The sequence below is a fragment of the Poecilia reticulata genome, chromosome 12, assembly GCF_904066995.2.
Source record: "Poecilia reticulata chromosome 12, P_reticulata-male-v2, whole genome shotgun sequence".
In the NCBI taxonomy this organism is placed as follows: domain Eukaryota; kingdom Metazoa; phylum Chordata; class Actinopteri; order Cyprinodontiformes; family Poeciliidae; genus Poecilia; species Poecilia reticulata.
In genome coordinates this window covers 9558032-9585137 of record NC_088841.1, presented here as the reverse complement: position 1 = coordinate 9585137, position 27106 = coordinate 9558032, and the positions used below count along the sequence as shown (strand labels likewise).

Sequence of the window (27106 nt, the reverse complement as noted above, 5' to 3'; positions counted from 1 at the left end):
CTTCCTTTTCTGTTATTTGAATTTGATTTGATTTCCTATCAGCTGTGCTGTTTTGTTACAATTACTTCCACTTTCTTATATCACCAGGAACTGTCCCCTGTATTGTTGAAATGGAAATGAGTTCTGTGATTTGCAGGGATGACCCAATGCTGGCATCAAAATGTTTACCTTTTTAGAGCGTAACTGTAAGGACTGTGTTGTGCAGCAGGTGTGCACACTTCAGGGTTTTTTTGTTTTGTTTTGTTGTTGCCTTCTCCAAAACACTTGCACATCGTGTTGCTATGTCTGTAATCTCACCTGCCCTATCCTGACAAACTCGGCCTGCCGGGCCTCCTCCTTCTTACGCGCCGACTTCGGAGACTCGGGCAGCACGTCGCTGAACGACCTCCGGTTCAACATGTTCTGGGGAGAAAAGGGAACCTAAACGTGGAACACATAAAGTGTGGCACACACAGAGAAAGAGAAAGAGGAAGGAGAAAAACCGTCTTAGAGGCAAACCCTCAGGCGGGAGGAGGGTGTGGTGAAAATGCGGCTTGAATCGAGTCGTGTTAGGGGCAACGGTGAAGGGAAAGGAGTGGAAAAAACACAAGAGAAATAAGAACAAAAGTGATACGAGGAGAGGGAGCCCTGCTGAGAAAGTCAGCATTGCAGTGGTACCCAGTCGGTGTGGTGCAGTGTGCGGAGGCAGACTGGGGGCTGCAGTGAGATGTAGCAGAGCGCAGCTGAGAGGTGGCTACAGTCGCTGCTGGTGACAGCAGTGACTGTAGCCACTTTGGAGAACCAAAACCAACACCTATCCAGGAGTTTTGGTCAGAAATGCTTCGTTACCTTGTGCAGGTCAGGCATGAGGTCTTGGTAGAGCGAGCGGATCAGCATGTCGAGGGTCCGCTGGCGTTTCTGGGCAAATGTTGGCGTCTCCAGTGTGGCTTTCTCTCCATTGATTACTGAGCGAGAAGAGGGGAGATCAGAGTATTAGAAACACGTCGGCATGAGCTCCTGTGTGTCTGCGCTTGGTCGTTTTCATACATTTGACTAATAAAAAGTCCCTGAATTCGTGGTGGTCAGTAAATACAGGCGGAGATGGGAGAGGGGGTCCAAACAGTGGAACGCTCTCCTCCGAGAAAATCTTCAACCTGCGGGGAAGAGAAGGGTTTGTGAAATATTCCAAAGACCCATTTAAAAAAAACTAACGAAACAAATGTAAGAACACCGTAAGAACCAAAGCAACTCACCTGTAACTGTCATTCTGGCTATTATACCTGACTAAAGCAAAAATATCTGCAAATAAAATGTATCGGAAAGCTAAATGATGGCGGAAGCACATTGCTTTAGCGGATCGTTTCAGTGTTCTGCTTTTCACTCCGGCGGTCGGCTGCTCATGTAGCCGACAGCTTAATTTGTCTGACATCCATTGTCCATGTGAAGGATACGGGTGAAGTGTGATCGGATCATAGATGGTTTGAAGGACGACGACGCGTCGTCCCCTTCCTGAAATACGATGGTGACGATGTCGTTTCCGATGTGCCTCTTCCTCTCCACCTTTCAGACACACAAAAACAAGAGACGGCAGCCTAAACAACAAACCCTGAGGAACCTGGGAAATGTTTTGCCCCTACTGCATTTATGGGCAAAAGTATTAATACCGACAAATCTTTTTGACATTTTGTCACAATACGTCCCTGAACTTTAGTGTATTTTAGTGGATATTTTTGAGATTGGTCAATGTAACCCAATATTTCTAAAGGACATCTGATTTTAGCTTTTAAAAAAATACTATTACTGACCCCCAGAGTGTCTGTCCTTTAAGCAAAATCCAATTATGAGCCAACTGCTCTTTTACATCACATACATACAGCATTACATAAAAGAGCAACAATGTATTTTATTTATTTATTTATTTTTTGCCTTTTATTATTTGTCTAAAGCTGCTTGTCTTTATCCTGGGTTCCTCTCAGAGCAGTTTTATTTTCTTTACTGAAACAACAAAGGTATATAACACATTCAAAGTCCTCTCCTTTACACAGACCTGCTGCTTGTTCTCCTTGGAGTAGGGCAACATGGTGGAGACGTGGAACATGAGCTCGTGGCCTTGATACACCGTGTAGATGGACTGAAGTCCTGTAGTGTCGTCTGGAGAGACGAAACGGAAATCGAACCACATCGAAATGAAACAAACAAAACCGTGCTTTTGCGTCTCTTTTCTCGTGAGCCGACGCCGACAGTCTTCTCTTACTCTTGGTGTCGAGCCCTCCTCGATAGCCTGCCCATCCCTGCAGCGTGACGGTATCACCCAGCAAATTGAGGAACTTGTCGAAGTTCTCGCTCCCCGTCTCTAAAACGAACATAAAAGCCTGTCAACGTGTGCGTTGCGTCACGTTCGCAAAGGTTTTCGTTCATTCTGGTGTTTTCCCATAACACAGTGCCCGGATTGAGCCCCTGGCAATCTGAAACTCCTACATAAAACTCAATTGCCTGGAGAAATAAACGAATCATTAAAGGCTTTATTCCACCCATGTGTAATGCAAAATTCAGCTGTGTGACAGAAAAAGCAAACATTTTAAAATGGCTTGAATGTTTTTGGCAAGGCACAGAAGCATTATGGGCACAAGATTTAAAGAACTAGTTCTTTTATAGCAAAGCTAATCTTATATGTCACAGGCTAAAGCTACGCTAAGCAGAGCTACAATTAAAAAGGCTAAAAGTAGAAAATGGCTCTTAACCTCTTTAATAAAAAGATATCAAATGATTTTTTAAAGCCAATATGAATGAGATTTTTTTCCCATGGTTTTTCTAACCTAAAGTGTTCAGATTCAGTTTCAATCCAATAAATATGGATGAAACGTCATTCCTGCCATTACCACTCAAATAAAGAAAGCATCACAACAAATACATAAAACCCAATGTCAAATTGTCACATTTCATTAAATTAACAAATCACAAACATAAATTGCGCCAATAAAGTAAGCATTTTACCGTTGCTAAACATCTCGTCGTCTGTGAGCTGTCCGTCTCTGGCAAACAGCACACCAAATTTAAAATTGACTGAACCCTATAAAAAAAAAAAAAAAGGACATTATAGCACAGAAAAAAAACAAAAAACTAATATGGACATGTTTGGTAAATAACAGTACGAATGAGCAAACAGTGCTACGTCCTTCCAGACCTCCTGTTCCTCCAACACCAGCAGGTCCTGAGGAGAGAGGAAATAAAAAGTGTCATTTATACTAACCAGCACAGTGATGATAGATGACACAGCCTGAGGACATTATAGAGTTTAGGTGTTGCTGATCAGGCGTGGCATGAAATGAACAGCCGCTCGGTTTTGGAGCCGGCTGCCGCTCCGGTGTCACTCTCACCTTCTGAATCTCTGGGTTGAGGATCTCCCTGGGGCCTTTCTCAAACCTGTCCATGTTCATTGCACTGTAATCGAGGAAAGATGAGGAGGAAATGAAATATTGGAAGAAGAGCAGGAGAGGAGTGGAGGGAAAAAAACGAGAGAACAAAAAGCAGGGGATTCAGGAACGACTAAAGGCTAACGGCTCAGAAAATCATACTGAAAAATGAGAACTGATATGGGGGATTTCTCATCTTAATTTGAACAATTTGAACTTGTTTCAGTTTCACCGGTGATCCTTCCCAGCCTGAGGAATTCATCATTTCCAATCTCCTCTGTCATGCAGCTTCTTACATCCTGTCTCAGGTTTGCTACCTGAGATACAAGGTCTTCTGTGCAAATAGCCAAAACACCTATTGAAGGAAATATATGGGCCATTCTTGTGGAATGTTGTTTTTGAAACTGAACCGCAATAATGTTTAAGGGCACATCTGGCCCATTTTAATAGTCAATTTAATAGTTATCCTAGAGTAAAAAGTTTAGATTCTGAATCCTTTAGTTTCATGTTTATTTCAGTGACAGAAAAAATAAGAAGAATATGATCAAAAATTTTATTTACTTAAGTAACTTTTAAATTAAAAAGGTTGACATATGAATCAAATGAAGCAGATTCAAAACAGACAAATGTGATATATTTTTAATATTTGTTTCTGTTCATTTCTTTACACGATCCGGTGGATTGACAGACAAAGACAGCAGGACGTTACATCACAAATTATTATTAGGATTAATGTTGCTTTTAAGAATGCTGTGTCAAAGAATCTTAATGGAAAGTTGAGTGGAAGGAAAAAGTGTTGTGGAAAAGAGAGGAAACACATTAGCAATAACTTTATCCTTAAGAGGCTTACAAAGCAAAGCTCATTCAAGAGGTTTGCTTGATTTTTCTTTATAATTTTGTTTCATGATTTAAACTTTGACATTTTATTTATGCTGCCAACATGAAACTTTTTTTAATATTTAATTAAACACTGTTTGCCAGTGGGACTCAACTGGCTCATGTTGAGTCCCACTGCAGATCATAACCACAACAAAATAGGATTCAATATGAATCCTATTTTGGATTCCGCTCATGCAGCGGAGGTGTATGATCTTAAATCATACACTCGTTTTCCTACAAGAGAACGGATTTGATTCACAGCGTATGGATTCACAGTCTACAAAAAGGCTGGACAGTTGAATATATCACCCGACCCTACAAATGCTGCATCCTGTATTATGGACCTGTTGCATAAAGTCCAACGTAAATAAAAAGAAAAACTCTGGGACAGTTTTATAATGCAAGGCTGAGGTCTGATGTCTCAGAAGCAATGTACATGAAACCAGATCTAGAAAAAAAGTCAAATAAAGGTTATGCTTGTCTCTCACCTTAAGATGGACTTGACTGATAGTGTTTTAGTCGGACTGTAAGGGAGGCTGATCTTCAAAGTTCCCTGAGTGGATAAGAGTGACAAACATCCAGGATTAAAAACCCACATTAGCCACCTCAGTGTCCTTCACCTTCCGGTTTGAAAAGTGTCCATGTTTTAAAAACACGCTTTCCTGCTGCTCCTTGTGGATTTTCCGCGCAAATAAGACGCTCTCCACGACTCTAGCTGATAGGTCACCGAAACCACTCGGGCTTTCTCCAATTCAACACAGAATAATTGCAGAGTTGCTCTGTTGCAGAACGACGACAACACAAACATCCTGTACGAGTTAAAGTCTCGTCAGAAAAGGGACAAATCAATGCGCTCATGCAGCGGAGGTGCGGCGCCCTAATCAGGTTCCAGACGAGGCCGCAGAGCAAAATTAGATCCCCGCTGTCCTGGTCATGTAACTGAATCACTAAACAGCAAACACACACCGAGGAACTCGCATCCTACACACACGATAGGACTCACAGGTGGAATAGCAAGGTCCCAAAACATAGCAGTCTGAGCATCTTTATATTCCTTCAACAATGCATGCAAGAAGAAAAATATTTACACAATATTTTGTTTGCTGGAATGCTATTACTTAAAAAAACAAAAAGGAGTTTAACTCTGTCCGTTTTTGTAATTCATCGGGTCAGCTCACCGTTTTCCTCCAGAGAATGGCCCGGTACTGAGGGACCCGCTGGTTGTTCTGGTCCGAGAGGACGACCGACAGGTAGAAAGGGTTTTTCTCGGCATCTGTGCCCACGTAGTTCTGGTGGACTGAAGGAAGAAAAAGGCGACACATGGATGCCAGTTACGCACTCGTTGCTTTTAGAAGTTGTCACATTTCTTGTATGTTGCAGCTGCAAACTTTAAGGTAATTTTCAGAGAGGAAGAGTCCAAAATTTGAGACGCGTGGCATGAATTTGTATCTGCGTGAGTTACAGTATTAGTTTTCTGCTCTCTTAACAAACCGAATCACAGAACAGCTCACACTAAGTTACACACAGGCAGACTATCTATAGTTGTGCGACTTCTCAAGGTAAATGATTTCACGTTTTATTTATGGGTGTCAGAATGAAGTGACCTGAATGCAAATGCATGCCTGTGGAAAAAGAAAGAAGAAAAAAAAAAACACTTTGAAAACCATGTATTCTCTACCTTCCACTTCACATTAATGGATTATTTTTGTGTTGATCTATCACATAAAATACTAAAAGGAAAAATGCTCAAATTGTGTTAATACTTTTGTGAGACATTGTACAAAAACAAAAGTTATTATAATGTCACCAATACAAGCAGTTCTTCCTATCTCGTCTCTGCTGTTTTGTCTTTATCTATTGTGGTATATTTACCTTGTCATATATAATATTTCATTAAGTCTTAACCCGGGTCGTTAAACCTTTGAGTCAGACTATTCATGCCTCCTTCTCTGCAGTTGATAATGTCACATCTTTAGAAACAACGCCATGTAAATCTCCAGACTCCAATTCGTTCATTGGCATATTTTGTGTGCACCGTTTTCTTTTGGTTTGGTTTGGAAAAGTCTTTGTTTTACGCTTTTTAATCCCAGAAAACAGATTTTATTTATTTTTTTACCAGATCATCAATAAAATGTGAATTCATGACACTCTGTAAATGCAGGTGCTTCATCACACAGGAAGTGGCCTCTAGTTCGTCATGTGTTGCCGGGCGCAGTGAGCTACGCTCAGGCTGTGAGACACAGATGGCTCAGCTGTGGTCCAAACAGGTCGAGCCAACTTTCTTCACACGCGGCTCATTTTGAAACTCCCTATTCCACAGCCTCATTAGATCCTGAGTGGAGGACAAAATGGATTTTCTTTCTTCAGCTTTTTTTTACATAACTAACTTTCCCTCAGAAGCGTCTGCATGTATCCATCCCAGGTTGTGTAATTTATCTCAACCTTTCAGACGGCTGTGCTCTTTCTGGCTTAAATCGTGGTTAAGGAGTGCAGACTTTTATCTTCTGTTGTGCCACCTACACCGTGAGTCGGAGAACGGGCAGGTTCTTCATGTTAATGAGGATGTTGAAAAGACGAGAGTCAGAGAGGTGAAGGAATAGGCGACTAATTTAAATGTTTTTTTTTTTCTCTTTTTACTTTCTCTGCTTTTGCAAGCTTGATGCGTGGAAGGTGACATTACTTTGCCTGACTACCGAGACCGCGCTGCACTTTCTCCAAGGGTTTTCTCCATAGGCAGCATGTGAGATTAGAGTTTAGTTGAGCTGGAATGTAGTTTGATTTTAGTTACAAATGTAGAGTGATGCAGCGCAGAGACAAGACTGAATCTATACGATATGAAGCATTTTGTGCACCAGAGAAGACGTTCGAAGGATGATTCGTTTCTGCAGGCCCTGAAAGCCGTCTCACCGGCTTTGTCTCGGTCTCACCCCATGTGTTTCTCTTCTCAGTCGCTTTTTAAAACTGCCTCTTTGAGTAAGCCTGTTGTTTTTATTTGTTTATTTCTAAACGGAGCCCCTACGGAGCACCACTGACCTTTTCCCAAGAAGTACTTAAAGTACCATCTGGTGTGGTACTCTGGATTTTCCAGATGGACGTCCGTTCTCCTCCATGTTCCTGGAGTGTAGTCTGAAGCCTGTTTGTCACACACACACACGCATACACACACACCCCCACACACAAACACACCCCCACACACCCACATACACGCACACACACGCACACACACACACACACACACACACACACACACACACACACACACACACACGCACGCGCACGCCCGCACGCACACACACACGCACACACACAAACACACACATCGTCATTCTGATGGTCACTCCTTGAATCATAGCAATTCTTTCTCAATACAAGACAGGAAATCAGACATAAAGAACCAACTGTCTACTATCAAAGTTGTACACTGACTTGTAGAAGCAAAAAGCTTACCAGTTAAAAGCTACGAAGTTATTCTCTGAGACAGCGATGACAATAGATAAAAGCACGGGAGCAAATCCTGTCTGTTTTTTTAAAAAGCTGTATTCCTTAGGCAATGCTTTCTGGGTAACTGAGCAAATCATTACTGACCACTTGGGGTCACTCATACAGCACTGAACGTTTACCCCAAGATGGTCAATTGACCTTTCCATCCATTCATCCATTTAATGTCTATATCTGAAGATAGTGGGTGGGTATCTCCAGCAGCCATTGGGCAAAGAGGCAGGGTACAAGCTGGACAGGGCGACGCAGCGACACACAAGACAAACAAACTCATGCCTAAAAGCAAGTTAGAGAGACCAATCATCATCACACTCATGATATTTTGATTTGAGGGAGGAAGATGGAGTACCCGGTGAGAACCCACCCAGCCACATGGAGAACATGCAAACTCCACGCAGAAACAGCCTCGACCGGGATTTGAACCCCGGACCGTCTTGCTGCCAGGTTACAAACAACAGCATCACCATGCAGCCACCAAATGGTCCTTAAGCATGAAAGAAACATAAATCATGACAAAAATATGGACCCAGACTATACAACGTGAGCGCTGGGGGATGTGAGCACACTGAAAGCAACCCACTCAATTCTAAGACAAGTTTGTTGTTGTTTAAAGCCACATAAAATCATTTTCCAAACACCAGCACACATGGCAAGACTAACGACAACACACATGGCAAGACTAACGACAACATGTTTTATATATATATATATATATATATATATATATATATATATATATATATATATATATATATATATATATATATATATATGAAATTGGCAGAGATTAGTACAAGAAAAATGTGATGTTATTATTTGTACCTCATCTAATGAGCCGTTCTCCACCCTGAAGCGTCCCGCCCTGTGAATGGCCCCATCTGCATCGCTGGAAATCAGCTGAGAGGGAGACAGAGAAACATGTTTATAATTAAACTTGTGGTCATTCGGGGCTCGTGGCAGGAAAACGCAGAGGTCACCAATGCACCGCAAACATGGACAAAAACGGGAACCACAGTAGACGCGTCACGCGTCACCACTCTGTGAAACAGCATCCAACATCCTGCAGTACATACAGCGGCAATCCATGTTTTATAATGGAAACATCAACATTTTTACTCTGCTTTGTGCATCTGCAGTTACTCCATGATAAAACTCAACATTTCAGCCCTATTGTCTGTCTCTCCCAAACTAACCTGACTGTAGCAGAGTCAGAGGGCTTTGACTATAAAACTGGGCAGCCAGTGGGCTGAAAGGAACAAGGCAGGACATAATTAGAGAACATAATGTATCTGTATAGTTATAAGAATAAGCACATCTTGTTTTAGATAGTAACATTGTGATAAGGGATTCAAAAAGGAAGAAAAGAAAAGACAATACAGATGAGAAACAAATTCTGGAAAAACAAATTTTCTTTAACCGTTTCTTTTCACACTCTTATCAACCTCTGAAAAATATTAAAATCAAATTCCTAAACTATGTAGGATCTCTGAATCCAATTTTTTTTTAGCATTTTAGGTCTGTGCTGACGATTGTGTTTATGATTAATTAGAGAAAAGAAATATGCCGCATTTGAAAGACTAAACATCTCTGAGGGGATGTTTACATGCTGTTAGGACTTATCTCAGAGATGCCATCTGTCTTCTTGGAAACAGTATTTTTTATGTTTTTTTTTTCCTTTTTTCCTCAGGTAAGAAATACTTGGAATTTCCCTTGACAGACTGAAACACGTGTTAGCTGTGCTGCACAGAAGGCTGCGGCAGCGTCCCAGCAGCCAGTGTTGATTTAAAACGCTGCTTCTATCAACATCTCATCTAATGGAGGACATGAAAAGGGGAAGGGAAGAATCTCAGATGAAAGTGGGGCGAAATATTCATCAATCATCTAAAGCTGCTTATCTTTGCAGTGTGTGTGTGTGTGTGTGTGTGTGTGTGTGTGTGTGTGTGTGTGTGTGTGTGTGTGTGTTTGTGTCTTATTTTATGTATCGAATAAACTAAAACAAAGAAAGTTTTAACTGAATGGTTGCCAGGTATGTTGTTGAATTGAAACAGGTTATTTTCTTGGTCAGCTCACTTGTAGTTTTCTTTTTTATTTAAGCTTCAAAAATGGTTTTTGTTCACTCTGATAATGATTAATATATTTTAAGTGTCAGCAGAAGCAAGATTTATGTGCTAATAATAATACAAAGTATAGAAAAAAAGCTTAAGTCTGTTGGTAATATGTACATCGCCTTGCAACAATGTCTACTTTTGTTACAGATACAAACTTAATGTCTCTTTTTCCCCTGAGATATTACGCGATTGAACCAAACATGTAATGTTGGATGTGACATTCAGAAGGTGTCATTCTTTTCCTTCGGTTTAGAAAAAATAAGTGAAACTCATTGGTTAGGCTGGAGTTTGACCAGTAATTATCACCTCCCCATCCCTGAACTTTAACTGAGCCAATAAGACACATGACTATAATTTTATTTCAAATAAATTGTAGCTCTGGATGTATAATTAGCACATTGATGTGTTGCAAGGTGAAGCTGTTGGTCCACTAAAGAGGTAAAAGCAAACTACAAACTGGACTTAAACCAGAGAAAGAATAAATAAACTCATTAGGGCAGACAACGCTTTATTTATTTTTTTTATTATTATGATTAAGGTTTATATTGTTATATGACCCAAATTTCCATTTCTAGGAACAATGGAGTTTTCTTGGCTTATCTTATAAATTTGTGCTCACTATTTGCACTATTCAAATTGACTAACTGTAAAAAAGCTTCATATTTTTTACAAAGTCCTGCAATTTGTAAAATCTGTAGTACTATATTTTTAAATAATAATAAAAAAATACCCCATTTAAGTATTCATTTTAATATTCACATATTAAACTCCAGTTCCCTGATTGAAGCCGGGTTGCTCGGTAACGGACTCTCTAATCCCTCGCTTATTCCCCTCCTCATGACTTTCTCTTTGCTCTTAGCTCTTTGACCCTCCCGACTGTCGAGCACAATTTTGTTCCCGTCGCTGACAGAGGTCGCCGCTGAGCCAGTACAAAGAAAAAAGAAAAAAAAAGAATAAAAAAGTGATGTGGATCCTTGCACGCACTGTTTGATGCTCGGATGGCACATCCCTACAGGAAAACGAGAAGGCAGCAGAACTGTAATGCATCATGAAGCTGTCTATACACCTGATCATGTTTAGTTTATGATCAGGTGTATAGTTTATGATATATATATATATATATATATATATATATATATATATATGAGAGTCAGCTAAGATGAACAAACCCCCTCTCAAACTGATTATACTTATAATGTATAGATAATTCACACAAACAGACAGAGAAAGATAAAAAAAAGGAAAATAATAATGACTGAGGTTGCTTGAAGTTTATTCGAAGATGTCTCAGCTGAATGAGAAAGTAGCAAATAGTCCAAGTACAAAACATGCATTAAGGCTTTCTTGCTAAGAAACTATCAGATGTTAATGTCAACTACAAATACCACTATTCCAATTATTAATAATAGAAAAAACAGAACTAAAACTGTTTGACACACGTGTATCTATTTTTCTATTTCTTTTCTGAGAAAGAGGAAACTGAATCATCGAGTGTCCCTTCGCACGCATTTAGCTTGTTGACTTTTGGCAGGCAAAAATGTATTTTGCTCAAAATGGAATCGCAAAAGCAACTAAATGAGCGACTGTGGCTCTGCGGGTAGAGTAGTCGTCTTGCGATCGGAAGGTCGATTCCAGCTTCCTCCTGCCACGTGTCGATGTGCCCCTGGGCACATCGACACGTGACACCTGCTTATCGGTGTATAAATGTGTGAGTGTTTGTGAGTGCGAATGGGTGAATGTGACTCTAGTGTAAAGCGCTTTGAGTGGTCAAAAATGATTGGATAAAGCGCTATATAAGTTCAGTCCATTTAAATAAAGATATAGGAAAATACATAGGTGCTATAATATTACACACATGCAAAAAAGAAATTTGTTCCCTTAGATCGCTTAGTTAGACAACATATATAGTAGTTGATTCAGCTAATTGCATTGTGCATTTTGTTAGCAAATTGGCACCAATCCCTCAAGCAAGAACGGGGGAACAGTGGAAAGAAAAACTCCCTTGTAACAGGAAGAGTGAAAAAAAAATATACCTTGGCAGCCATACTGGATATTTTGATGTTTGTCTTTGAGAGGAACTACCAACTTTACAGCATTTTTTTCCTCAGATTAGAACTTGGAAATTCCAAATTTCAAGTAGAAATGGACCACATGATTAAAAATCATTGTTCTTCTAAACAAGTAACTTTCAAAAACAGACAAAATTACTTTCTCTGACCTGCAGAAAAACAATATTTTCAATAAAATTCGTTAATCATAGCAGTGGGGAACCTAACGTCCAAACGTCACTACCAAGTAAGAGCCACTGAGCATGTCGTTAAGGTTAGAAAGGCTAGAAAAACTTTTTTTTTTTGTTTCACATGCAGGAGCATGAAAATATCCCCCCCAAACTTCTCTCTCAACAAATGATCCAAACCCCTCGCTGAAATGCATCACTTTAAAGCGGTGTGTCGCGGAACAAAAAGATGGGAGTGTCGTGCTCAAGTGCACGAACAATGACTTATTTTGCATCTATGTGATGTTTTTGCTTTGAGGCCGTGTACACGAGCGGAGCAGTAGCCGCTTTTCCTCCCCGAGGTCCATAATGAGACAATAAAATCCCACAGATTGAGAGCCGGGCCTGTTTACAGCAGGTGTGAAGCTCTGATAAACGACAGAGAGGTTTTCTCTGAAATAATTAGCTGCGTCTTCCAAGAAGCCGCGGAAAACGCTGCACTCTCTTGCTGCCGGATGCATATTAATATGGGTGAAAACAAAATAAATTCCCGGTGTGGCGGTATGCGACTGTGTTTGCCTGCGTTCACGGGTGGTTCGATGGGCTTTGCTATCGAGATCCAAATGTGTGTGTATGTGTGTGTGTGCGCGTGTTTGCGCGTGTGTGCGGAAATGGGGAAGTCAATTCTGATGCTGCAGGCCTCCATCTCCTTCCATTTCTCTCACCTCCTGCAACATGAAGTATCCACCAGCAGCATAATGGAGGGGAAGCCGGTGCAGCATTCAGACATAGCCACGCGCCGTCTCCCCTGTGTGCGTGCATGCGGGCTGCACACATGGGGAAAACATTCAGTGTGCATTCGGGCCAGTGTGTTGAGCTGTAGCATTCGCATCGTCTGTATTGGGGGAGTTTCAAAAGTGAAAAATGTCAGGAGAAAAGAGGGATTAAGTACTCTAGGAAGTCTGCGTGGGGGTCTACGCACCCACATGCATCACACAGACTCTGCTTCTAAATCTTAACAGAAGAGTTGCCAAGGAGGAGAGAGCTGCACTCCAACGAGTCTCTTTGGGCTGAAGGAGGCAACGAAGAGGCAACAGGGGAGAACAGGGGGGCCTGTTATGCTTTTACACTTTAACAAACAACCTATAAAACACCTCAGTGTATCAGGGGAGAGAAGCGGTAGCAGAAAGGGGCAAGGGGGTTAAAAAAAAAAAGGCAAAGAGGTACAGACTGTGGATTGCAAAAGGCCCTGCGGCCCAATAAAAATGATCAAAATGAGATGATAACTGACTATTTTTAATCATGAATACCTTTAATATGCAATTCGACTAAAAAGTTGCAATTTCAGCATTCAGTCTGTCAGCGGCCAACATCTGCTTCACAAATGTTCAGGTGACTCATATCTTAACTCTGGCTAGAGTTTAAGTTTCCTCTCTCAAATGTAAGTTTCTCAATAATTTGCTTGCACTTGCTGTGATGATGAAGAATAAAACTCCTCATTCTCAACTCTTTAGCTGAAGGTTTTTTTTTAGTCCAACTGGCTTGTAGTTTTACCTGATTATGATTTCACAATAATCTAAATATCAAAGCTGGATGCTGCCACCACTGTGTTTCACTAAGAGCGTTGTGTCCTTTTTGTTTGTTGACGCCAAACTTCAGCTAAAACAGTTTCATTTTGGTTTCATCACACCACACAACATCCTCACACAAAGACCTTACAGATTTAAGGAAATATTTTCTTTGATAGAGATAGAGATCCTGTTTAACAGCTTCACTCAGTCGACCAAACTCATGGAAAAACATGGAGTGTCCATGGAGATTGTTTCCATCTTGGGTTTTCATCCATTTTGGAAAAACAGTTATTCCATGGTTTCTCTTATCCTGACTGATACTTTTGCACAAAAAGACCATTTTAATCCTTCTGCAAAGACTAGTTTCAGCTGCGAAACGCAAACTGTCCGGGAAAATTAGCAAGAGGAGCCTAACTTAATTTCAGATCAATAAAAGAAAATTAAATTGAATTCATAAACCTCAAGATTGCACCTTTTCATTTTCTGAGGTAATTTTATTTTAACCATTTTAACTCACGTGTGCAGACTTCCTGTAACAAATTTAAAACTTAAACCATCTTGATGGGCCCAGACATGAAAGAAGGGCAAAACTAAAGTAAATATGACCAAAACTTATGAAAACAAACCTGAACTAAAGTCAAACTCTATAAAGTAGAATGCACAAACAAATAGCAGAGACCCTACTAGCTTAAAGACAGACCACATGCATTCTATCACCCAATTTAAGCAGCTCCAGTGTTCAAGTGCAATACGAACATTTTACAAACAGAATCAAATTTAAAACACATTTGGTTTTTACGTTTAGGCTACCAAATCAATATCTTCCTATCTGCTGATAGATAATTGGGTCTCATCATTGGGCTTGTTCATGCACGCTCACAACCTTCGAAGAGCGAAGGATGTGGGAAGAAATGAAAATTAGAAGGGGAATTTAAAATAAACAAAGCACTTCGTTGAAAAAGGCATTTAAGAGTAAGAAGGAGGAGAAGCAGCATAATAAAAAATCTTTTTGTCTTTTCCATATCTCAAGATTCAATTTTTAAACCGTTTTTTTTTTTAAACCTTTTTGTTGTGTTTGAGCTTTTCTACAAATGTAATCCAGATGGGAAGTGGAAGAAGCTACTTTAGACGCCTCTGGCTGAGAAAATGAAAAAAGAAAAAAAAAGAAAAAGTCCCATTTATATGTCCCATAGAAAAACTTACATAAGACACAATTAAGCCCCATCCACAGCACATCTTGTATGAATAACTCTTGCTTCAATCTTTAGTACAACGCAGTGCTTTAGAGAACATGTGGTTTATTAAAAAAAATCTGAGTTTTCAGATGGAGCAGTGGTGGGTCGATTATTATGCAACGCTATGATTTATCCACCGAACTGGAAAGATCCAGATTTTGGTCAGTCTGACTAGCAAATTAAGTTGCACCTGTTCAACAATTTCACATTTTGTCAAGTACTTTACCAGGATTGTGAGCTCAGTCAGACTGGAAGGAGAGCAGAAAGGTCGGAGGATGACAGGCTTTTTCTGCTTCCAGCTCCATCCACATTTACAAGTGACCAGCTTTTATGTCCCAGCGAAATAAAAGTAGAAATGTAATCTGAATAATAATGCTGTCATTACCATGTTTAACAGTGGAAATGGTGTGTGTAGCGTTTATTTTCCGCCTCCATGTTTTACATGTCGGACAAAAATGTTCCGTTTTGGTTTAAATTAGATTTTCTGACTGCAAATAAATAATTCTGTCAACAATGACTGTCTTAAAAAAAAAAATTGGTTCAGTTGGGAATTATTTAGTTCAGATTATACCGGCCTGGTTTAAGGCAGACGAAAAGCCTTAAAATAAGCCTGTATGAAGCAAACAGGCTGCTATTATCAGTGTTGTTAGCCTGTCATAGCATCTTATAGTGCTTACATATCACTTTTATTTTGTCTGTCACTTTCTCAAAGTTTCTTTTGATATAATTAAGAAGCTGTAGAAGAACCATTAGAGTCTCAAATAGACAACACTTAGAGCAGGAACAATAACAGCAAAATACACTTTGATCACCAGACAGCACTGCATGTGGCAATTCGATAAAAAAAAAAAAAAAAAATAAAAATATTGATCACTATTATCAGTTCAAGATCTTGCACCTTGAGATATAGTTACATCCATAGTAAAAAGAAAGAAAACGAAAGATTAAACGATAAAATGTGCGGTACATAATAAATACGGTCAAATTAAAAACTATGATGGTTCAGACTCTGTGAAACCAGGCAGGATGGGGAATATTTATTGTTTTTTTACCCGAGCTGTTTAATGCTAGATGGCAAAACGGTGGAACGGGAGTTCAGGAGGGGCTTCTGACTGAGATGAGAACATAAATATCTCAGGGTGTCAAACAGACAATCCAGTGACTCAGACTATAAAGAATATACAGAATAATGATCTGCATTCAGAGCAGGAAATGAAATGTGGCAAATCAAATTAGTGACAGAGACAAACAAGACCCCAAAAAAGCTTGCTGCCAGTTCTTTGGTTTTTATGTGATTCCTATTATTTTATTCTTGGATCCACAATTGTTTTTTTTTTGTTTGTTTTTTTTTAAAAGAAAATAATAATCTATCAAGGAGCTAGTTCTAGAAGAAACAGACATCTGATTCAGAATTTGAAGCACTTTCTTCATATGACATTAGTTCAGGCTCATAACCCTGGTTTTGAAATTGGACTTGTATCATATCAGCAAAGTACTAAAAATCATAAATCCTCTAACTCAATTTTTCCTATTGGAACATTACACGCGTCTGCTGGTTTTCGTAGATAACACAAGCAGATGAGGTGCGTGGGAAGACATATTAATAAAGCTGGTGTTTATGAGATATAGCAGGTGGTTTGTCATATGTTTTAAGCATTATACTGAATCAATCATGCTGCTAGAACCTGCTATGTGCGACCTCTTAACCCTACGATCCCACCCACAAACATACTGTACATTTGGGAAGTTCTGGAAACGCAAAACCCACAACACCTAGTCGTATTTATGAACGCATCACCTGAGTTATGAGTGTTTAAATATCACTGGATGCGAGGGATTTTGTATTTTCCAGAATGTGAGTGAACTTTTCAGTCTCAAGAGCACATCGACTGAGCAGCAATTTTTTTCTTCTTTTTTTTGCAAATCTTGGCGCCTTTAGTTTTACTTATACGGCTCTTTAGCAAAGAGGATCAAGCGTTTTGATAAACAAACTTCTCTTGTTAGCTCTTGCTGTTATAGTTTTGTGTGGAATTTGCTGGAAATTATTATTACAATCTAACATCTTCAAGCCAGGAGGTAAACTGTTGTTGATTCCTGGAACTAGGGTGTGCGTGTGGGTGTGTGTGCGTGTGTGTGTGTGAGAGAGAGAGGTTCTCTAATGTTGTGCAAATAAGGAGATAAAATGCATGATGTAGAGGTGAAATAACACCTCATGAAAGGAAACAATTATTTGTGAAATCAAAAAAAGAAAGCTGTTTGGCAGTTTAGCTGCTTTGCTCGCCTGATTAAAACCTGTAAAAAAGACCAGTGCAGCCAAGCTGACAGCACCTCAATAATTTGCATGCTTTTCACATATCAGCAAAAAAAAAAAAAAAAGAAAAAAATATATTCTGACTAGGAGTGAAAGCATCAGGCTATCGACCGACCCACTGCTCTCGCTAATGGGGGCAGCAGCTTTAAGGACCCCGAGGACTGTGTAAATGCCTAAGTGAAGTCTTGGATCACAGAGCAAAGTAGATGTGCGCCATGTATGATCTCCTTAGCAGATGATTAGTGATGTCTCACAGAAAAACCAGAGGTGGAAAGAAGAAACAAGAATCGACGAATATGCATTCACAGCATTATATTTTTTTAACTATTGAAGGTGTGTTAGATGATAATAATTAAAAAAAAAACTTTTGCAAAACACCAATCATTGTCAACTAGGCTTTACGAGCATCACTTTATTTGTGAAGCTTTATTTAAGGCATGTGGGCAGCGGTTCCCACAGGAGGATATTAAAAGAATTCAAGAACAAATATACCTTTCACACAATCATCATCAAGTCAGTCTTTGCTTTCTAAAGTTGAGACTGACATCTGAAGCTTTTGGTCAGTATGTTAAATAGAGGAGATCATGCCGTAGAAAGAAAATAAAAGATTTGAGTATAATTATTCAATTATAATAATAAATAGTTGGAGGGCCAGTCAGACACAGTGCTCTGAGAAGATATTTGCCCACTTGCAGAGATTTTCCTGTTTTTATTTTTTTTTGACACAACAAAAAGTTTCAGGTAAACATGTAATTATCAGATAATGATAACATGAGGAAATATGCAGTTTTTAAACTATAATGGTTATTAAAGACAAAGATAGTCAATCCAAAAAAGGGAATTTATTTTTTCTTTTTCAAATAATGTAATTATATTGTTTATCGGAAGGCTCCCATCCGTTTTACATCCACACCCAGGTGGAAGGAAGAAATCATCTATGAAGAAATTTTTGGACAACATGAAGGAGGCAAAAATACCTCAAAAAGAGACGAGTCACACCCAGATCAAAAGAAATTCAAGAACAAATCAGTAACAAAGCCCTGACATGTTACGAAACAATGAGAGCAAAGATCCATACACAGACAAAACAGAAATGACATCCATGGGAGTCTTCCAATACTAAAATCACTAATGAATAAAATAAGTACAAATCGTTGTCTTGGATCTAGAGGTAATGATGCTGTAGCTGCACCAGACTGAACATAGGAAGTCTCTGTAACACCATCACTTCAGCATAAATTGCTTAGAACATCTGAAAGCATAAAATGCTATATCTACTGTAAACCACCTGCTGTGGTATCTGACATCTGACTGAGGCCAACTTTATTACCACACATCTCATCTGTTGGTGTTGTTTTCTGTCTGAACCAGGATGTTCCAAATCGAAAATTAGGTTAATACTTATGTTACACTTGGGATGCATTCACACCGGTCCAGTTTAGTCCACTTTAATTGAACTCTGGTTCGTTGGCCTGGAAAGACCATTTTATCCGGAGAAGTGTGAATGCAAAATTGAACTCTATCCATCCATTTTCTTTACACCGGTGTCCCTGGTGGGGCCGAGACATTTCGGGCTCAATCGAACTCTAATGCGGACCACAAAAAGTGAACTCAGGTCTCGGTTTGGTTGAATGAACTCTGGTTCGGTTCGAATGCATGCGAATGGTGTCCAAAGTCAGTCCTGAAGGCCCAGCATCCTGCATGCAACAGATCTGGTGCCAATCTTCAATGGTGACTGGGTGACTATGCAAGGTACATCATGCTCAGTAAGCCGTAAACCCACACACTCATGAAGGGTATCTTAGAGCGACAAATTAATCTAACCGTCATGCTTTTGGAGTGTGAATGTACAAAAACTATTTAAGTAAAGTCAAGGCAAGTTCATTTGTATAGCAACAAGGCGTGAGTGCTGTATTTGGTCAACATCAGGGAACAGGAAACAAAACAAACCACACTTCACTTTGTTTTGTAATACAAGGGTTGTGGCTTGTATCCACAGTCGCTGCTGCTGATCTTAATTTATGTGGTTAATAAACACACAAGCAGATGCAGCCACACACAGTGTGAGCCACACATGCTGAGAGTGGGAATAAATTCAAAGTGGCAGCGCAGTCAAAAGCCTCCGAGGCGATGACAGTAACACTGGTAGGCAGGTGGGAGTGGAGCCGTCTGCTCACCAGTCGATGTGAAAGACTGACAGCCAACTCTGAATACCGTGTTCCTCAAAAGACGCGAACATGCTAGCTCTGACAGCAGCCTCGGTTCCGTTCGATCGCCGCGCATCAGCAGCGCGGAGACAAACCTACATGCCCACACAAAAACAATCAACACGAAAGTGTTGTCTGAAGAGTTGCACCTCCAACACTTTCCTTGTTTTTTTGTGTTTCACGCAGCCAGCGCCCACCTCGCTGTCACTGCCTTCATCGCTGCAGCATTTTCCTTTCAAGCTCTTTAAGCTGTCGTGTCAGGATGAAGCTGTGACAATCTTTGCAGGCTTCTTCGGAGGTACTCAATGCAATAAAGCTTCTGAGAGTGGACTTGTGGTGCTTTCGGTGAATGTAGCCACTGGACATGGTGGGGGTTGCCTTTGTGCTGCCTTTAAATGCAGATTCTATCATGAAGTACATGCTGTTAAAAACAAAAATTAAAAAGTTCCTGGAAAAAATAAAAGCATGATAAAAAAAACAGACAAAAAAAAACTGAGTGTGCCGGCGTACAGATTTAATTGATCCTCACTTGTGCTAATGAGAGTAACTGGTGCATGTAATACAGGCAGACAGCCAGTTTGTGACTGTGTGGAAAAGGGCTGCAGGATATTGATTTCTTCAATTCTGTGCAGAATTTGATATATTAAACCTCTGATCTTAAAAAAAACCCGTCTACTGTGGAGCAAAAAGACCATGACCAGGGATGTAAAGAGATTTTGTGCCACTAGATTTTTGTGTTATTTAAATCCCACGATATAGCTATATTCCAAATAATATGATATATTCAAATTACTAAAGAGCTACTGTAAGAATGTGACTGTGGCTTGAGAAAAACCCCCCAGTAGCCCCACAATATTGATTTCAGCTCTAAAAGCTTGTATCTCGGTTACATTTGTGTTTCAGACTCTTATTTAGTAGTAAGAAAAGGAAGTAGTTTCCCCTTTGGGTTGATGAAGCTAAAAAAACAAAACAAAAACATGACCATTAGCGACTCTCATACAAACAGAAACACACAAAATGAAGAATATTGGGGCTAAGTATTAGCTTAGTGCTAAAGTTGGTGCCTGGTTGGATTATTCTATTAACACGAGACTAAAGCGCTGTTTACAGTTTATGAAGCCCTACTGCATTTGAGAAATAAAATATTACATTCTTAGGTTTTCCATAACCAACATTGAATGTGCTCGTTTCCAAGGAATCAATCAATATATTTGATAGCATCCTGACGCTGCAGGATTCAGTGGCTGACATTGATCTTTATCTATCATAGGCTAAGAACTTTGTGCTGATTTGCTTGGTTTTTCTAATTTACCTTATAGTGCTGTTGGTTTAGAGTTGTGGACTTTAGCTTATCTCTTTTGAAATCTTACTTCCTGTTTTATTTCGCACAACTCATTCCACTTTTGCACTATGTTTTAGTGTATCGTGTATTATGTGTTGGCCCTGTCAGATCTTTGCCTGAGATCGTATTGTCATACCTAAATCTACTTAGTCATTAACTCCATCAGCATATATCACAACGGGTTTCTGCAAGATCTTAATATGTGTCCAGAATGGGGTTTCCTGGTTGATCTCACAGTAGTTCACCAGTAAATCAGCAAGTTATTGAAACCAAACCATTTTCCTAGGAGCGTTGCTCACTGGGGTTGGGTAGATCTTTAAGTTTAGTTGAAAAATCTAACAAACCTTGAAGCATATATGGTAAAATGCACATTATACGAACGCTGGTCACCTCACCACCTCTGTAGTTTTGGTTTGTACCCAACTCTTCCAGCCATCTTATGCAAGAGATTGTGTACAAACTATATGTTCACTTGCTCCCGCAGGAACCTTCAAAACAAACTTTGAGATGAAAAAAAAGAGCTGTTTCCCTTTTTTAATGGTCAGTAACTAATATATTACTTACACCAAGAGTTGTGCGCTAAGCTGGGTTCACATTATCGACACTAAATGATCGACTCAGAAATCTTTGGTTCTGTAAAAATTGTGAGAAAATGTTTTGGTTCGCTCCATGTGACAGATGCACCGACCACCGACTCGTGTCTCTCCTGACCAAATCGATCAACATCACACATCAAGCAGCATCCAATATTTCTCAGAAAACTGTGCATGGTTTCTATTTTTCAATGTTCAACCATATTATTAGGTGGATTAACCCCTGAAACGTGCTGCTCAAGCACTGATGGGGTGATATTCCAGCTGCATCCGGGCTGGAACAGGCCATGCAGTCCAGTTTAGCCATTGTACTATGAGACATGAATGACCCTGCGATGAACTGGTGACCTGTCCAGGATGTACCAACATCTCTCGCTGGTTGACAGCTGGAGACAGGAACCAGCACCCCTCCAAACCCCAATGAGATAAGGGTGTATGGATGGATGGATGGATGGATGGATGGATGGATGGATGGATGAATGGATGGATGGATGAATGGATGGATGGATGGATGGATGGATGAATGGATGGATGGATGAATGGATGGATGGATGGACACGAGTGTCCACTAGGAGTTAATAAATTAGAGCTTACAAAGTGTGACACTTTTCAAGTCCTGAAAAATTTTGCCGATCAGACAATGTCTTAGGTTTGCAGTCCTAAGAAAAACTGAAGTAGGCCATTACCATTACAAGCTAAATGTGTAACCATAAGTGTTGTCTCTTTAGCTTTTTATGGAAGTTTTTATGATTTATTGTAAATGTTGCTTTTGTACTTTGAATCACCTACTTTATGCTTTCATTTAATTAAGGTACTTTATTTTTGTACTTTGAACTACTTTAGACTTTTAGTTTAAATCTTTAAATCTTCATGCAAATAAAATATGGCACGAATTACAAAAACAGTATTGTGCAATTACTGCAGCACCATTTTGACCTTCTCTCTGCTCCCAAAAAGGATGAATAAAAAATGTGAATTAAACCTAAATGATGCTATCAAGCATTATGCTACATTACCACACCATCCAAAATGTTCTGATTACAAAGACGTTCATTGGCAGAAACCCACCTTAGTTTCCATCGCTGTTTAATTCTCCTTGCCTGACCTCTTGAGAGTTGAAATGTTTGGAAGCTACTATAATTTTTCAGCTCAGTTTTATCCTCTTTCTCTTCCTTGTTCGACCGACTTATCTGTTCGTCAAAGGCTGCCTTATAGTGCAGCTTAGCGAAACTGACATGTGGTTTGGGGTGACCACAAAAAAAAAAAAAAAAAAAACTTAGGGCGGTCCTTGTGAAAAAAAACAGGGCCAGAAAAACGCCTGTTTTTGAAGCAAGAAAAACGCCGGGGCTGTGAAGTGTCAGTTCCTAAATGAACACTGCAGAACCACTCCTTCATAAAAAAAAGTCATTTTAAAATAGATTGAGCTGATTTTTGGCGATAGTTTAATGGCTCTTTTTTTCAGTATAACTTTTTAACACAGACCTTAGAGTAGGATAGCATGAAGGTGTTATGGCCTCAGTTTCAGTTTTAGCTGGTGTTTTGTACTCTCTCCATCTAAAATATGGGTGTTAAGTAGTTCTACTTTAATAGGCAATGTTTTCATGGTTTTCTTTCCTTATTAACCCTTGAATGCAATCTATGCACATTCACTCTGCCTGCAACCATCTTGAAATCCTGAACAAAAATTTTTGTATTTTAGTGTTAATATCTATTTGTTTTGCAGAAAATAAAACCCCTATACCATTAAATGAAGTAAATAGTCAGTAAAGGATAGTTACACAGCATCTTTCACAGATAAAAACCATGAAGTGCTTCACAAAAACCAAAGAGATAAAACAGACTGGCTTTAAGGACTGCTGCAGTCATTGAGAAGTGTTAACACCAAAGATTTCCAGTGATAAAACGAAATGATTGAATTTGTTACTTTCAGCTTCTTCTTTTTTTTTCAATGAACCAGAGAAGTCTGAATAATCACTGAAACAGAGATGCAGTCAGACCTGAGTGTATGTTTTTGTGTGTGTTTCTGTGTGATTGATTTGTCCTGTATGTACTCCCTTTGCCATCCAAGTGCAGATCAATGGAAGAATATGAATGGTAATCTAGAAAATAGTCACATGTGAAATTCGTAAAACATTTGTGAAAACAGAAAACATGAGGATTCTTACTTTTGTCTAAAATACTACAAAAGTCTTATCTTATTAGTCAGATGTATCTCCTGTGTGCCAGTTACCGACTTCCCAAAAATATTGGTCAGTAACTGTCTCAGGAGACACGAGAATCTTTACTGATGTATGTTTGGTTGGTCTAAATACAGAAACTACAAACATACCGGTAAAGGCTATATTTTTAAAGCATCTCAGTCAACAGTGAAAGATGTCATCTGCTCCAGCTATGGTGTCTGTAGAGCTGCATCCTCGAATTGGCAACGGCTACCGGCTGCTGCCATGATGCCAAAAATAAAACAAACAGACAAGGTGAGTCATGGCTTGGCTTTTGCTGGTCTCTGCTAATAGGAACACCCTGCTCTAAATCAATATCTCACAGTGGTTTTCAGACTTTGGAATAAATATTTCAAAGTAGTGCAATGCAAGAATCACACTTTGAAAATCAACGAGACAAACTATAAAGTGCTTTGTAGTTGTAACTAAAAGTAACAAACTGATGGTCTGGTTCATTGTTTTTACAGTCATGTCAATTTTGCTGAATGTTTATGTAAGTTGTGGTGAGAAGAGCTTTTGTAGCTGGTTTGTGATCAAAATGGCCTGATTTAAGCTGGATTCTGCTCTTCTTCGTACTATTCCTATATGTCTTCAAGGAGACAGTTGTTGCAAATTTTTAAACCCCTTAAAAATTGGGGTCCTCATGGACTCCATTGATTTACATGTAATTATTTTGGAGGTGCCTGCTAAGGGGTTAATGTAAACATTATGCTCATTTAATTTATGCAAACGGTTTGAATCATGGTGAAAAGAAAGTACTGGGAGTTTGGGGGGGGGACGCTGCTGTGTCCTGGGCTGGTGGACTCAGGTCAGGCTCTATAGTCCTCGGGGTTGTGGGCAATCGGGGGGCCAAGCTAGGCTATAGTGCAAATCCCTCCCTCTAAACGTCTCTGAAGCTGGCTCACCAGGTGGGGTGGTAATGTGCCCTTCCTCCCTTGGTTCTTCTGAGCTCCAGCTAACTCTGCAAGCATAAGTACTTTACTTATGCTTGCATGCTTAAAGTAAAGTACTTTGAGCATGTTTGCGTCTCTCTTGCTTGGTGCTGGGCTGTCTTGCTGCTGGGAGTTTCCGGGTCACTTTAGGGTCTGGATCCCTGACAGAAGATGGGGGCGTGGGAGGGCTGGGAGGTTTTGATGCTCTTTGCCTCTTTGGGGCTGCCTCAGTGCTTCATAGCCCGTCTCTGTGTGGTCACTCTGGGGTGGTGCCTTATGTCTGTCCACCTGTCCTCTGCAGCTCTTGGGTACTGAGTGTTGCAGGCCTTTTACCGTCCTTACCACTAACTGTGTACCTTCAGGTGACTCACTCACATACACCCTCTGAACACAAACCCACTTACTTTTACTTGTGTTTGCCAACATGCACAAATACACATACACCCACATTCACATGCCAATGCACCAACGCACTTTGATAGTCGTTCAAACAAAGGTTGTTATTATGTGACCTATCTGCGTTGATTAATGATGCAATTAGATGACCATCTTCTGACATCTTTCTACGAAGCGAAGCTGCTTTGGCATATTCAAAGTTTCTCCATATGGTATGCCTGAAGTGCCAAGACAACACAGACTGAGCCAAAATGGCAAAGGCTGTAAAAACACACACAGCTACCCAAATCTCTTAAATAAGGATAAACCCCCAAAATTTAAAGAGGCCGTACTTTACTTTAAGCAGTGACTGTACATAGTAACTTTAGAATAGGGATGATGGACAAGATAACATAATGAACATTAAGTTCATTAAACAAAAAAATATATACTGCTCAAAAAAATAAAGGGAACACTTCAGTGTTCACTTAAATGTTAAAGTGTTCCCTTTATTTTTTTGAGCAGTGTATATATTTGTTAGCTCATTTCAAGAGAGATTTCCCAAAGGGCCTGAGGAGCAACTCTGAATTTTGTTGAAGGTCAGATAATCAGCTAAAGACATCTTTGCCAGGATATATTTGTAAATATGGGTTGATTTTGCTGCTGACAGCAGCAAACACTGTAGTAGAAAAATTAAATGTGGCGGATTATACCTGACAGCTGAAGCTTTTTATGTTTGGAAACACAAATTATTTGTCACAAACTCCAAAAATGTGTAAGTTCCTGCATCTCATTGCCTGATAATTTTATTCAGATTGTTACAGTACATATGTTTCTTGTTGTGGATCCTGCTAATTTAGGAGGTGCGCTGTCATTTTCGGGTAAAGACAGATGTCACCTTCAAAGGAAAAACAGATTTTTCATAAATAAAAAGAGAATATTCAGAATAACATGCACAATTTACACATTATGTGTGACTGATTTAGGATTTTCTATCAACCTCTGCAAGCCCAGATGTTACCTGGTTGCTGCAGAATATTTTTGCTAGCATGTCTGATATGTCTCTGTTTTCAATTGTGCTTCAATTGTTCAGACAACCCTAACAATTCACCCTCTCCATTAAGACTTTAATGCTATTTTCTAGACAGCCATTAGTAGGACTGTACCTGCACAAACTATACTCTACTTTTCATGAAGAATTGTTGCAGTGATCAGCCGGAAGATCATGCGATTTGACTGGATATCAATTGATCAGCATATTTCTTGACACAGTATCGATGGTGAAGCACTCATATGGTATTTGACTTTCAAACATATGCAGGTAGCATAACAAGGCCTGCACAAATTTAATAAATAATCCTTACCAGCAGGAGTCTGTTTTTAACACACGTCGTTACTGATGGGATAAAAGTCTGTGTGGCTTGTTTATTAGAGGAGGAGGTGGGTAATGGAAAATTAATGACAGGGCTTGATAAGCCCACGTTGATGATCAGAAACAACCTCAGGGAGGAAAACCGCATGTCGCCTAGCATACGTTCTATTTTTGAGCCCTGATTTCAAAGCAAAATTAAATCTTTGCTTTCGTGTGGGAAAGGAAATGTAATTGTTTGTCTGGATTTAAAAAAGGGAAATGGTTTTTGTAATGAGTTTAGAGTGCATATTGCTTTAAGCTGAATGAGCTCTGGTGCATTAGGTAGGACGTGGACAACAAACAATTCCTTCCAAAGGAATAAACCCCCCGGCCCTGCTGCACTCGGCATGCATATTTGTCATTAAAGTTTCATAAAATTCACAAATTACCCAAAGGATCTGTAAATGTCATGTTGGTTGAATACAACTATATCTTCAGTGGGCTTTTAGTTCGTTCCAGAACAGGCTGTCCGTGTAGCAGAGCAGCATGGATTCTGTCATGCCGTAGCTCGGATTCGTCTTTAGCGTCTGTGCTGATGTGATGTTAATTGGATACTTAGAAAAAATTTCTTTATCCCAGAAAAGTGGAATAGATTTTTTTTTTAAAATATGCTTAAAGTGTCTTTTTTTAATCTTGGTATCTTATTATAAAAGCAGTGTTTTGTAAAACTTCTCACAATTTTTCACAATGCAACCTCAAATTTCAATACAACCTTTTGGGATTTTATGAGACAAAACAACAAAAAACAGTGCATAATTGTAGAAGGAAAATGGGACGTGCTGTTCATATTACTTTTCTGAAAAGTGGGGCATGCTTTT

At 39.6% G+C, this 27106-nt stretch overlaps 1 protein-coding gene across 8 annotated transcripts in view; it reads right to left on the bottom strand.

The window, feature by feature from the left end:
* Positions 1-27106, bottom strand: part of garnl3 (GTPase activating Rap/RanGAP domain like 3) — an 80109-nt gene that overhangs the window by 17852 nt on the left and 35151 nt on the right. For 6 of the 8 annotated variants that reach the window (XM_081613777.1, XM_081613772.1, XM_081613773.1 and 3 more), the window contains 14 exons: positions 8592-8666; positions 7305-7404; positions 5450-5568; positions 4760-4824; positions 3357-3420; positions 3164-3190; positions 2974-3049; positions 2234-2332; positions 2027-2130; positions 1431-1539; positions 1233-1278; positions 1027-1133; positions 829-944; positions 298-420 (listed from right to left, as the gene is read on the bottom strand). In XM_081613777.1, the coding sequence (XP_081469903.1) occupies positions 298-420; positions 829-944; positions 1027-1133; positions 1233-1278; positions 1431-1539; positions 2027-2130; positions 2234-2332; positions 2974-3049; positions 3164-3190; positions 3357-3420; positions 4760-4824; positions 5450-5568; positions 7305-7404; positions 8592-8666 (1230 nt within the window). The remainder of the gene's footprint in view (positions 1-297; positions 421-828; positions 945-1026; positions 1134-1232; positions 1279-1430; positions 1540-2026; positions 2131-2233; positions 2333-2973; positions 3050-3163; positions 3191-3356; positions 3421-4759; positions 4825-5449; positions 5569-7304; positions 7405-8591; positions 8667-27106) is intronic. The other 2 variants (XM_081613778.1, XM_081613775.1) reach the window with 1 other exon arrangement.